Source organism: Abramis brama (genome assembly GCF_963993115.1).
Source record: "Abramis brama genome assembly, chromosome: 3".
NCBI lineage: Eukaryota > Metazoa > Chordata > Actinopteri > Cypriniformes > Leuciscidae > Abramis > Abramis brama.
The window spans coordinates 14139247-14153356 of NC_139965.1; the positions used below are offsets into that span (position 1 = coordinate 14139247).

Here is a 14110-nt window from a genome sequence, read left to right on the forward strand (position 1 = left end):
CACTTTAATACCACGTGCTTTATATACATGTTGCTGCTGATTGGACTTTAGTTCTGACACACCCACCAAACAAGAGAAAACGTATCTCAAACACCGGTGCACGCCGTTTCCAGGAAACATGACGTTCAACCCGGAAACCGTAGCAAAACGTTGCGCACCGTTTTGAACTTGAACATGCCCCAGATGTTGTTGATGAAGCATGTGCTGTGGGCGGGGCAAACAACCCTAACAACCTATCAAAGACCTCCTTGCTAACAACCCTTCCATTAATTATTCAATCAGGTTACACTTTATTTCGATGGTCCACTTTAGACATTCTTACTGTATTTATTTTGATGCTTCCCCAACAGACATTCTACTGACTAAGTAACTTTGCAACATGTCTATTCTACTAACATCTAATATCCTAACAGTCTGCAGTAGACTAATACTCTGAGAGTATTAGTTGTCATGTAGTTGCAAAGTTACTTATAGTTAGTAGAATGTCTAAAGTGGACCATCGAAATGAAGTGTAATAATTATTTTTTTTTAAATATATATAATTTATGACTTTTATTGTTTTTTATTGATGTTTTTTGAAAGTAAAATTTTAAGTTATAGTTTATACTTTCATGTAAAAAGGATATAAAGAAGTTAAAATGCCAAAAAAGAGAGAGAAGGTGCTTAGAAGCGAAGCAAGACATGGGTATTAATTAACAGGACAGTCAGGCCTTTATATTTATATATATATATATATATATATATATATATATATATATATATATATATATATAACAATTATAAATATATTTTATATATACAAGTCTGTGTTTTGATTGCTTAAAGGGATAGTTCACCCAAAAATGAAAATTCTGTCATTAATTACTCACCCTCGCGTCCTTCCAAAACAATTGTTTTATATGATGAACAGATTGAATTAAAGGCTTGTATTCACATATAAACATTCATCAACTCACACATCAGTCGTGGTAAACTGAAGTCTTGCAGGTTTGGATCAACATGAGGGTGAGTAAATGAAGACTGAATTAAATTTTTGGGTGAACTATCCCTTTAATTTTCAACTCTCAAGCAATGTTTAATTATTAAATAAAAACATCCAGAACTTTATTGATGGAACAAACACTATAAGAAAATCTATTGTAACAAATGATTAATATATATTATTAATAATACAGCACATTTTCAGAGAATCACAGGCCTGCATGCATCTAAATTTTAACATGCAGTTCTATCAGTGCAGACAACAACAGTACAGTTGTACAAAATGGTGTACAAACAAAAGACGAACAGCATGGACACACAGAGAAAGCATATATTGTTGAACCAAAATGCAAACAGATACAGGGTTCTATGACAGTGGTTTCCAGTGGTGGAGTCACTATTGGGAGGATATATGGAGTAAATCCAGTAGGTACCTGAAAGAACAAACATGCGACCATCTTTTACTTTAGTTTCACTATTATTTATATATATAATATTTACTGGACTGTCAATAACTCTCTCTTTCCCTCACCAGCAATAAACCAGCACACAATGAATACACAGAGCATCAAGATGAAGGCAGTGCAGAAGCGAGCCAGCGGACAGTCATCTAAAGTGTTCCTCAGGTACATGAGCAACAGTGCCAGCAGACCAGTCGCCCCGATCACAGTCACATAGACGGGGAGCTTTGGTTGAACAGGGCACTCATGAAAATGGATTGTTCCTAGAAACATTTATCCAAACAGCCAGATGACAGTCTAAAAATCAGACGTACACACTGCAAAAAAATGCTTTTCTTTTCCAGTCCAAATATCAAAAAATGATGTATATTGTATGTAATGTATATTATGTATAATATCTTAAAAAAGATTATTAATCTTTATCATAATTATTAATTATGTCTTGTTTTCCGGGGGAATTAATCAAAATTAAGTGAGTTTTTGCTTAAAACAAGCAAAATGATCTGTCCATGGGGTAAGAAAAATAATCTTGTTTCCGTTTGAATTAAGATCATTTTTCTTACCCATGGACAGATCATTTTGCTTGTTTTAAGCAAAAACCCCCGGAAAACAAGACATAATATCTTATCTAATTTTACTTATCTAGTAAATGCATCTTGATTTAAGAATTTCTAGATATTTGGACTGGAAACAAGACAAAAATACTAAGTAAGAAAGGCATTTTTTGCAGTGCCGTGGTGCAATAAAACTTCTCCTCACATACAACTCTTAATTAAATTCGAGCATTTACAGCATTCCAGATTGTGATTTTACAATGGATCGTTGAGGAGGTTAAACTAATCATCTTCACAATATCTTTTACGTTGTAAATAAAAACTGCTCTTTACCTAATCCAGTAGCTGTTATTAAAATCATCCACGCAATCATGTTAATGATCACTGAAAAAAATGAGAAAAAAGAATACTGTTTTATTTTATTGTAGCTTATTAGTTATTGGAAAAAACACATAGCTTTCTTGATATTCTTACCAATGAAAGATTTTCTGGCAGCTCTCTCAGTAGTCTCCATCTTTAACGATTTCTTAAACAGTCCATAAAAATGTGAACTATCCCTTATTAATTTGCCTCAGGCTGTCAAATACACGAGGACCCTCAGAATCAGCTTCATCGTGAGGACGTGAATAGGACTGAACAGATCTGCTCTGAGTCAGTATGTTTTCACAGTTCTGTGGTCTCCAAACTTGCAATGTATTTTTGACACTTCCTTTGGTGAAATGTTGAGAAACTGTTTTAGCCAACCCAAACTGAAACATAAAAACCACCTATTTTTGTGTGTGTGTTGACAAAATCTGAATGTTTTGAGTATTATACACTGCAATTAACATTTATATTTTTATTTAGTAATTCTGTACTGTACCTTCAAGTCTAGGCCTTCATTTTGAACTATGGAAATACAGTATTCAGATAATGTCAAAAAAGGTGCTTTTCTGGATATATAACAGGATATATAATGCCAAGAAGGTTTGAGTTTTTGGGAACATATTGATAAAATGTAGGCTACAAATAGTGCTCTGTAAGTTGATTTGAATAAAGCATCTGCCAAATATAAAAACAGTAACGCTTTACAGTAAGGTTCATTATTTAACATTAGTTAACTACCTTAGTTAACATGAACTAAGAATGAACAATACTTCTAAAGCATTTATTAATCTTAAGCATAATACATCAGTACAATCAAAGGTTGTATTTGTTAACATGAGTTAATGCACTGTGAACTAACATGAACAAACAATGAACAGCTGGAGTTTTTTTTAACTAACATTAACAAAGATGAATAAATACTGTAACAAATGTATTGCTCATTGTTAGTTCATGTTAACTAATGAACCTTATAAAATGTTATCATAAAACCATAATACTTTCCAAAGAAGTCTTATGCTTGTAGCTGAGAGTTTGAAGCCGATGACTGTGGTCTTTGACAAGTATTTAGCACACAGATATAAAACACTGAAAATCCAATACAAAGCAACAGGACAGCCAGACAGCCGTAGCAGACTGTGTTCAGCCAGAATGCAAAGAGGTACAGAGTTTTGTTGCAGTAGTTCTGTTCATTTGTTGGGTCATAACTGGGACGATGAACAGAGTATATCCAGACACTCCCTGCAATACACAGAAAAAACATTTTTAGTTGAGCTATATATTTCTTTGATATATCTGTGAAATTTTAACAGCAATGGCAATTTTCTATTGTAACCCAATATCTTCATGTATAAGTTAAAGGTAAGTGAAAAATGTGTAGCCGCTAGATATCCGCCAGATTTTTGTGACAACAGATCGAAATGGCACCTGAAACACTCACAAGCTGTGTTCGAAATCGCTCCCTATATCCTCATTCACTATTCCCTAAATTAGTCCACTAATATAGTTGGTGTTATGCTATATGGTGTTGGTATGTTATAGTTTATACTAATAAGGAGTGAATGGAAATGAGTGAATTCGCACACTGAGAGCGAAGGAAGGGCTTCTGCTTTTGCATAGTTTATGCTTGCTGTTTAATAATCATTTGAAACTTAACAAACTGGCAGCTTCAGTAGTTATGAAAAGATTTATCTTGAACTCTGTCATCTGTCCCTTTAACTGTGACTTTGCAGCCCCACATTCTTCAACCTGTCACAACATTATAACTTACATTATAGCTTATATGTGACCCTGGACCACAAAACCAGTCACATGGGTCAATTTTTTTAAATTGAGATTTATACATCATCTGAAAAAGTTGAATAAATAAGCTTTCCATCGATGTATGGTTTCTTAGGATATGACAATATTTGGCCGAGATACAACTATTGAAAATCTGGAATCTGAGGGTGCAAGAAAATCAACACATTGAGAAAATCGCCTTTAAAGTTGTACATTTATGTTCTTGATTGTGCTGCATTCACTCACAAAAATAAATGTTTAATATATTCACGGTAGGAAATTTACAAAATATCTTCATGGAACATGATCTTTACTTAATATCCTAATGATTTTTGGCATAAAAGAAAGATCGATAATTTTGACCCATACAATGTATTGTTGGCTTTTGCCAAAACTGGTTTTGTGATCCAGGGTCACATACTAGAGCTTTAACTTTTATATCTCCAGAGAAAGTTTGACACTTTCACGTACATTTCTCCATTGTTCTTTCTATAAAATATCTTCACCCCTCCTTCTGTAATTCCCATTTGACAAATTCACAACCACTCACCTGTAATGAACCAGCAGACAACAAACAGGCAGAGGATGAAGCTGACGGAGATGACCAGCAGAGACAACAGCAGCATTTCAAAGGTGTCTTTTGCAAGCAGAACATAGAACAAGCCTAGGCTCACTATCAGAACAAGCAAAACAAATACACCAAATACTATAAGGTAGACTGGGATGTAAGGCTGGACAGGACAGTCTCTCAGAAAGTAGGCCCCTAAAAAAAGTCAAACATAAAATTTGTTGTATTTGTAAGTATGTGAATGTTTCAATATTACACTGGCAGGGCTGCCAACTCTCACGCATTGAGCGTGAGACTCACGCAATTGACACTTTTCACACGCTCTCACGCCACACATCCATTTTCTCACGCACAGAAAAATTGTGGAGCAAAGAGGTACTTTTAATATTAAACTAATTCTCAGCTCTTAGATTCCGTCAATTTTATTACGAAATTCAGACAAATACCTTTGGCGCTTGTAAATGTGACGTGACAGATCGCTGAGCGCCTCAGTTCAAGTGCAAGTGAACAGATCACCTGTTACTTTTTTATTTAAAGATGCAGTACAACTTACCGAAAGTAGCCTATACATAATATCGACCAATTAGTGTTTTTCAACCACGGAAAGAGGTCAATATAACAGCAGGAGAACAATTGTCACATAACGTTACATTTACCCCAGGGAAGCCATTTAACGACCATAGCATGTTAATTAAATAGAAAAAATAGCTAGAGAGGAGATTTTGCTGAGCACTATATTACATATTTATTATATTTTTACTTATGTCATTAAATAATTGTTATTATAACAAAAACTGCATTATATTTAATTTAATATTATTTTTAACCTTTAATAATACCAGCAGATTGGGCCCTCTATGTTTACAGCATTAGGTGAGATTATTTTTTTAAATAAAATTTAAAATAAACATGTATCCAAAATAGTCAATATTGAATCAAATCACAAGAATGGAATTGAAATTTTGAAATTTTTGTCAAGCAATAATAAAAACTGTATCCTATACCAGTCATTGTACAATGTAAACATTGTAACATGTTGTCACTAAACTTCATAAAATTCTATTTAGTTACCAAATGTTTTGACAATCACAATTACACTTATTGTGATGCAATATTTGTTTTTGCCGCCAAAAAAAAAAAAATCTCACTCCAAGCTAAACTCAAAAGTTGGCAGCCCTGCACTGGAATTCATTATTACATCCACATTATTTGTTTGCAATGTTTCTAGCAGAGATAAATACATGATTTACCTATTCCAATTGCTGCAATTAAAACCCCCAGTACAACAATAGTCAGTATCACTGAAAAATATAAAGATTACTCAGACAAGAATATGTTTACACAATTTGCCAAGTATACAGTGAAACCAGGACATTTGGAAAACTTATATATTAGCTTAACATAGATTTAAAAAAGTAACATATTCTTAACATGATTGTTAATACGATTCTTACCGAACAGTGATGTCAAAAATGGTGATGGCTTTGAATTGTCCATCCTCAGAATATCATTGTTGATGAATATACAATTACTGTTTTTAGTTTAAAAAGAAGTAAAATAACACATTATAAAAAAGTGTGTAAGACATTAAACAATGCGGAGAACAAGGATCTAAGGATTAGTTTGATTTCATATGTTTGTCATCAAGAGTCTCACCAGAAAAGCTTCCTCTTGCGTCTCCTATGACGGTTAAAACAGCCTAAATGTGATCATGACAGCCGAATATGCTCTAGTGTTCACCTCATAACTTTAAAAAGAAAAATTCTTCTGTTATCCGTCTTATTGACAGTACTTTCTAATATTTCCTAAGTCACACTCTGGCATAATGTTGTTACAGCATGTGCAACCATGTTTCCGCCGTGGACCACACCTTTCTGAAGGGCTCATTTAAATGCAAAGGAAATATTTAATTACTCACTGCTTAACCAAAACAATTGGATCAATGTATTATTGCGGTTTACTATAAAAACAATGCATAAGTTTGGGGCTCAGTAAGATTTTTTCTTTTTAAAGGCATTCGTTTACTCAGCAAAAACACGTTAAAGTGATCATAAGTGACAGTAAAGGCCAAGGGTATCACTTTATAATAACCTTCAGTTGTAAGTCATTTATAAGTGGTTAGTTAATGATGAATTAATCATTTACAAAACATTCATAAATGATTAGCAAGTGATATGCTATAATTTTATGTATGTTTTGTAAATTCCGTTACAAGTTATTTACAAGTGATTAGTAAATGATTAACTAATCATGATGTGTAACATTTAAAAGTGATGAATAGTTTACACTTTAGATTAGGGGATGCAGAAAGTGTTTCAAATTATTTATTAATGCGTTTACACATCATTGTGTTGAACACTGTTACTTAGCCTATACCTGTTACAAATGATCTGTACGTGTATACAAGGAATTTATAACACTTTCTGCTAATTGCTACATACAAAAAAAACAAAAAACATTATTTATTAAATATTTTTGAAATGCATATTCATGTTTTGTAAATGATTAGTTCATCATTAACTAATCATTTGTAAACGACTTATAAATGAATCTACAAACATACATAAAATAATTAACATATCACTTATTAATCATTTATGAAGGCATAGTGATGTTTCATAAATAATTAGTTAATCATTTACTAATCACTTGTAGATGACAATTTACAAAACATAAACATAAAATGTTAGTAGGCTATATCACTTGCTAATCATTTATGAATGTTTTGTAAATGATTAGTTCATCCACTTCTAAATGACTTACAACTGAACGTTATTATAAAGTGTTACCCAGTAAGGATATGTATAAATGTAAATATGTATGTAAATATTATGCAAGTCTTTTTCCAACGTGACAACATTTTTCAAGTCTATTCTTCTGCTTTCTCCTCAATATGAGAAATGACATTTGCAGTGGGAAGCACATGTCTACAGCTTGCATATGGCACAATATTGTCTTATGACCCTTACTAAACTTCAACTTAAATAATGTTTAAGTTTAAATTTATAGTAATGAAGGTTACTTGCCTATCAGTTTTACTTGTTAGATGTGATATTTTGCCTTAAGTTGTGTCACTGTTGATCTCTCAAGTAGCCTATTAGAATTGGGTGGCTTTATTATACTGTTAAGGACCAAAAAAAAAATGTTCAGATTGCAATTACAAAATTTAATTTAGTCAAATTAAATACAAAATGCTCTCTTTTTGAATATAAAAAACAACAACATGTAGCCTAGCAAAGGAAATAATTCGCTAAACTGTGTAGCAAAGGACTAAGGAGGCTGTCATGTCACTGCCTGAACGCCAGAGGTCATTGTCTCCTTGTATATTGAACTGTTTCTCGCTCTCCATTGAGTTCACTTGTTATTCATTCCCTGTTCAGTTGTTTAAAGACAGTTGATTGAGGCTTGTTGGTTTGTAATGCAGTTCTGTGCAATTATGAAAATAAAGCTCTGCACATGAGTTATAACTGTTGAACTGAGACTGCAATGCATTTTTCATATATTTGTTTTCTTAACCACTCTTTCTCTGTGATTATTTCCATGTTATTTTTGTAAAATTGAACAAAATAATAAAAAAACAATTTCTACATGGGTGGCTAAAATATAGTGTTTTATAAAGATGATGTTACTTGGTTGAAACTAGTAGCTCAAAGAATATCCTGTTTCAAAATAGTTAGGCTATAAGGTATTAAGGACCATTCATTTGTGAGCAAAAAAAGACAATAACATTCATTCTCTTTACTGTCAATTCTTACAATGTTCCCAAAACCCAACTATTTCAAATACAATTAAATATTTGTTTTAAATGTGTTACTTAATACACAAAGTTCAGTTGAGTTTATCCCCCAAACCATCAAGAACCCTGTCATCAATAGCCGCGTTTCCACCGAAATTACCCGGAACAATTTGTCCCAGGAACTTTTTTCCCAGGAACTTTTTTTGCCACAGACCCGTTGCTTTCTGCGTTTACACCGCGGTCTAAAGTACCGGGAAGGTAAACTGCGCGCAACTGCTCCTCCCAGTCTGCGACGGACAGTAATCAGTTTTGAGCGCGAGCGCCACATTTATAATGGAGGAGATTCAAACTGTGCTGCAGTTATGTATTGGTTTACTAACGAGGTAATTAACAAAACAAAATAGACGAGCTCTGATACTAAAGCGTGTTCAGAAAACTCGTATGCGTATAAAATTAGACAACGTATGTTATCAGTTAAGTGAGATGCCTGGACGAACGCCCAAAAATGTCCTCTTTCGCAAATACGCCTTAAAAAAAGCCTGAACCCCGTCTATCAATCATAAATAGTGACAGTCTTGTAAATAGTTGTTTGTTACTAACCTCAAAGCGCTATTTCAATCCTGGTATAGTAAATTTATAACTTTGGAGTGCCTTGCAATATATGATGTGTAAACATAATGACTTAATAATAAAAGCTGTGGCAGAAAAGAGACGAGCACTGATAAAGCGTGTTTAGTAAGCTCGTAATGTTAACGTTAGATATCAAATTTGTATGTTATCAGCTATTGCGGACATTGACCGTGAGATGGCTGGGACGAACGCGCAGAAAGTTTCCTCTTCCACAAAATAAAGCCTGAAACTCGTCGCCAGTCCACCAGTTTTTTTTTATTAAATTCCATATTTGCAGACAGACAACTCTTACTGCATGAAGCCACGACACGAAACGCAATAGATTTTTTAAAAAGGGAACCAAAAATCCAACCAAAATGCGGCGTGAACACAACCAATCAGCTTGTGCAGCGCACAAGTCCCACCCCTGAAAGTTCCTGAACTTTGAAAAAGTACTACCTCGTGAGCAGGGACTATCGGAGGGGGAACTTCATTTAGACCCTGGTTCCTGCGGTGTAAACACATCGAGTACCAGCCCAAAGTTCCTAGTTCCTGGGGAAAGTTCCTGCGGTGGAAACGCGGCTAATATAATGGATATTGATGACAGGGTTTCTGGTGGGTTAGGGTTAGGGTTAAAGGTGCAGTAAGCAATTTCTGAGAAAGTGGATCGGACCGAGCAGCACAACACACTTGTAGCCAACCAGCAGTAGGGGGCGTGTCAACTCATGATGGGGGAGGAGAGAGAAAGAAAGAGCCAATCAGCAGTAGGGGGCGTGTCAACTCTGAGAGACATTACAAAAGAGGAAATCTCAGAGGAAAATCACTGGAAAAGAAGGGTTATGATCAGGCAAGAGCTTTAGGACCTGCGTTAATATTAGAAAAGCTTTCCAGTGCTGGAGATGCCACTTTCGCAAAGCATTATTTTGCTTCGCTTCAGCTATGAGAAAGAGACATCCACTCTTACATTGCGTGTTAGTGCATTTTGGGTGCGGAGCAATGAAGTAAGGGGTGTGATTGTTTGGGCTGATTTCAAATATCAACAGTGTTTCTCAGATATCACTTACTGCACCTTAAAAAGGTGCTCTAAGTGATGTTGGGAGACGTCACTTCTTGTTGACGTTCAAAGTGTTGTCAAACAAAACGGAGGCTAGCTAGACCCTCCTTCCTCCTCATCCGCGCACTAACCCCCCAAACCCTTCTTGTCGGTTATTGGCTGGAACAGTTTGTTATGTTTCGTGGTGCGGGTTAGCCCAGTTTGTTTTTGTTGCTGTTTGTGGAGCCTGGGCTGTCTACAGAGACCGCGTTTTTTTACAGTGTGTTCAGGGAACAGGCAGCTTGCAGATAGTGAGAAGATGTTTGCTGTAAGTGACAAAAAATGTTTTGGCCATAAAAAACGCGTGACATCGCTTAGAGCACCTTTAAGATGACCCACAGAGCTTTTGCTAATCTTTTGCTATTTCAAAAATGCAAATACAGATACAAAAACAGCATCCAATCAACAGCCACAACCCTAACAGACTGTATCCCAGAGTGGTGGTCCAGAATGCAAACAAGTAGAGGGTCTTATTACAGTAGGGATCTCCAGCCACGGTTTGGTTGTAGTTAGGAGGGTAAATAGAGTAAATCCACACACTGCCTGTTAAAAAAAACAAAAACAAATACATTTCAGAAATTTAAATTTATTTTACATTTATTTATTTAATTACAATTTAATGACATTGGTTATTTGATGAAACAGGCTTCCCTGATCCTGTTACTTCCCTGTTTAATCTGTTTAACATAATTTATTTTAGATTATGATTTGATGAAGTTGGCATCATTCTGTTACTATAATACTGTGAAGATGCTTTGAAATAATCGCAGTTGTATAAAGCACAATAAATAAAGGCAACCTGACTTCAAATGACTATGTTTACAATTTTAACTTTTTTCTAAAAACATTCATTCACATATATTTTTTTACCTTTAATATTTTTTTAATGAATTAATTAAATACTCAAAGGGACTATGTAGAATTCAGAAACCCTTGTTTATTAGTGACACCGGTGGCCGTTAAGTGAACTGCAGCCAGCAACTTATTTCTCATGCTCGCACTCGTGCACACATAACGTACAAGAGACTGAACGTGATTCAAGGCCTCGATGTTCTCATGACAAAGTTCTTTTCAAGTCAAATGAAGTTGGAAATACTTTTGCAGCGATATACTGTTAAAGGTGCTCTAAGCGACGTTGGGTGAAGTCAATTCTTGTTGACGTTCAAAGTATTGTCCCCTCCTCCTCATCCCGTCCCCCTCCCCCTCCCTTCCTTCCATGCTTCCTGAAACAGTCATGAACCATTTAGAAAAAACAAACTGGATTTACCCACCTGTCCAGCAAAAACAGAGCCACCTGAATTTTGGGACTTTGTGCGTTCCTTCTCCTTTTCCCTCTTCTTTGTTATTTGTTCATCGGAAAGTAATCTCTTTGGTCGTGTGTTGGCCATATTAAAATTCTCAAGAATATACATTTTTAATGTTAGTCGTTGCCGTTATCTAGGACATCTCTCCTCTAGCTAACTTCCCTCTTCATGCTTCTCTCTCCTCCACTTCCCACACCCCCCTTCATGTGCACACGCACTCACCCCCCAAACCCCACCCCCACTGTTTGTTATGTTTCATGGTCCAGGCTGGGCCAGTTTGTTTTTGTTGCTGTTTGTGGAGCCTGGGCTGTCTACAGAGGCCGCGTTCTTTTACAGTGTGTTCAGGGGACAGGCAGCTAGCGGATAGTGAGGAGATGTTAGCTGGATGTGACAAAAAATGTTTTGGCCTAAAAAAAAGTGTGACATTGCTTAGAGCACCTTTAACAAACATCCACACTGCTGAGAGCGACGTTAAGATGAATATGTAAATATGTGCTGTGATATATCAATAACAAAAACGTACAACAAAAATGACAGTGGTGAAAAAGCAGCAGTTCAGAAAGCATCTGATCGTAGTGATGTGGATATGTTTGCACCAGCTCTGCAATTCACCGGCATCATGACAATAGATGAGGTAATTAAAATAACACAGTTATGATAGTTTGATTATGAAGTATAGACTATAGAATATATAGATCTGGTATTGTGAGACTATAGTTTGAATTAATCACTTTTCTTTGAATGACACATTGATATTACTGTACAGAATGGCTCTTTCAGCATTATCCTGAACATTGTATAAGCATTTGCTTCATGTGTCATTGAACGGAAGAGAGACTCTCGGGAGCGTAAACGTCACATCCTTTTGATTTCCCCGGGAAAAACCTCCAGAGTCCTTCACATAAAAATCAGTCTACAGGGTTTCACAGACAACCTTGAAAGTTGGGGAAGGTCTCGTTTTTCATGTTTTGTTACAAGATATTCACACACTGGCAATAAATAAAAAAAGCGATTAAGACATGAACATTCTTACATATAGCCCCTTTAAGTTAATGTTAATTGTTAAAGTCTTTGTTAAAGACTTTAATTGTTAAAGTAAAAATTCAAATCTATAAAAAACACCACAAACACAATTAAATATTATTTGTATAAGTTCAAAATGAAATATCGTTTTTTTTAGTTATATAGCCTATTAAACAGACATTGTCTGAGATTATTTACAGAACAAAAGTTCATATTCACACCCAAATATCAGACAGACCCACACACAAAAGTGTTTGGCAAGTGTCTTTGTAATGATTAACTGAACGATGCACAGAAGCTTTCAGAGACCTATGAACACATTAAATGAGCTCTTCCTCCCACATACGCCACCCAATCTTACCACTGATCAGCCAGCAGAACAAGAAGGTAGAAACCAGAGCGTTCCACACAGTGCAGGCGAGGTTGAGCGAAGTATGATTTCCCTCCTCCGTCTCCCTGGCGCAGGGAAGACAAGACAGCAAAGCCAGAAACATACTAAACACTCCACATACCAGCACATAGACTGGGATATAGTGCTGCTGGGGACAGTCTTTGAGATAAACGGCACCTGTGATGATATAGGAAACACAACAGCACCTTAAATAACTGAAGGTATGGGAAAGGAATAAATACAGTACTCACATTCACTGCAACGCACCTATTGCAATCTGAGCAATGGCCATAGCCAGTAAGAGTAGTTTTGAAATCACTGAAATACAAATCAGTCCAAAATTAGCTAGAGTCAGTATACTTTATGTTCATTAAGTGCAGAAGTAACAATTGTAAAACTCTCATACCAAGGCAAGCTGTACTAGTTTTTGGAGGAGATTTCAAGTAATTCAACATTTGCTTTGGATCCATGGTTCCTATGCAAAGCATACAACATCACAACCCAAAATTAGCATCGGTGAAAGCAGTTAATAAATCATTATGCTCTAATGACTTTAATAAATGAATTTGTATGGTCATCTATCTGTTTCCTTAACAAAATTTACATCAAGTAAAGTGTATACATTGAGTATATTGAAATATTGGACAACTGCAGTATTGATCAATTTAATTCCACTACATTAACAAATACGATTTCGTGTGAGCCTGTAAATAATACACTGACAGACATACCTCGTACACATAAGTGATACTTTGCTCAAAATTGCTTACCTGAAGTTCTGGTTCTGGAAAGTCTTTACCTGACACACTCCGGGATTAGAAACAGCCTGAAATGATTCTTCTTGGGGTTTTATACTCTCAAAACTGAACAGGTGATGTGGAACAGCAGAGTTTTTACTGGCACTGAATATTACACATCACCTGTGTAGCCTAGAGCCTACTCCATTAGCTGGAACAGATTTGCACTGGCACTGAATATTACACATCACCTGTGTAGCCTAGAGCCTACTCCATTAGCTGGAACAGATTTTCACTGGAACTGAATATTACATCCAAATATTGTAATATTACAGCATATTGTTGTGTAACTTCACCTAGACTATTGGAACATTATTTCACAAATTTTCACAGGAACTGAATATTCCAAACAACTATTGCGAAAGTACGATTTACAAAACAACGATTGCGAAATCGTGCACGGATTGAATTTGTTCACTGTTGTACCGTATGTAGTTTCTTTTTTCTT

General features: G+C 35.4%; 2 protein-coding genes across 4 annotated transcripts; both read right to left on the bottom strand.

The window, feature by feature from the left end:
- Nucleotides 1-542: 542 nt before the first annotated feature.
- LOC311080379 (transmembrane protein 272) lies at nucleotides 543-6532 on the bottom strand. Of its 3 annotated transcripts, XM_084110326.1 has the most exons (9): nucleotides 6366-6531; nucleotides 6164-6240; nucleotides 5960-6010; nucleotides 4692-4904; nucleotides 2859-3601; nucleotides 2471-2745; nucleotides 2330-2380; nucleotides 1514-1705; nucleotides 543-1415 (listed from the first exon to the last, which is right to left on the bottom strand). In XM_084110326.1, the coding sequence occupies exons 2-5, from the start codon at nucleotides 6204-6206 to the stop codon at nucleotides 3375-3377; spliced, it is 534 nt and encodes a 177-aa protein (XP_083966452.1). In that variant the 5' UTR covers nucleotides 6207-6240; nucleotides 6366-6531; the 3' UTR covers nucleotides 543-1415; nucleotides 1514-1705; nucleotides 2330-2380; nucleotides 2471-2745; nucleotides 2859-3374. The 3 variants fall into 3 exon arrangements, with proteins under 3 accessions (XP_083966452.1, XP_083966453.1, XP_083966451.1); XM_084110327.1 differs by having other exon boundaries at nucleotides 2471-3601; nucleotides 6164-6243; nucleotides 6366-6532; XM_084110325.1 differs by having other exon boundaries at nucleotides 2471-3601.
- Nucleotides 6533-9398: 2866 nt separating this feature from the next.
- On the bottom strand, nucleotides 9399-13353 carry LOC311080346 (transmembrane protein 272-like; the record flags this gene model as incomplete). The annotated part of the gene is made up of 4 exons (XM_084110260.1): nucleotides 9399-10690; nucleotides 12836-13042; nucleotides 13133-13183; nucleotides 13272-13353. 4 exons carry the CDS (start codon nucleotides 13351-13353, stop codon nucleotides 10497-10499), a joined length of 534 nt encoding a protein of 177 aa, XP_083966386.1. The 3' UTR covers nucleotides 9399-10496.
- Between the last annotated feature and the right edge of the window lie 757 nt (nucleotides 13354-14110).

What these genes read in the sequence shown, in the direction of transcription:
- LOC311080379 (XM_084110327.1), bottom strand. Translation starts at nt 6,206, where the DNA reads ATGGACAATTCAAAGCCATCACCATTTTTGACATCACTGTTCG. An exon ending in AATTGCAGCAATTGGAATAG is followed by an intron (nt 4,905 to 5,959) that starts GTAAATCATGTA and finishes GACTTTTTTTAG; the next exon opens with GGGCCTACTTTCTGAGAGAC. An exon ending in TGTCTGCTGGTTCATTACAG is followed by an intron (nt 3,602 to 4,691) that starts GTGAGTGGTTGT and finishes TGTGTATTGCAG; the next exon opens with GGAGTGTCTGGATATACTCT.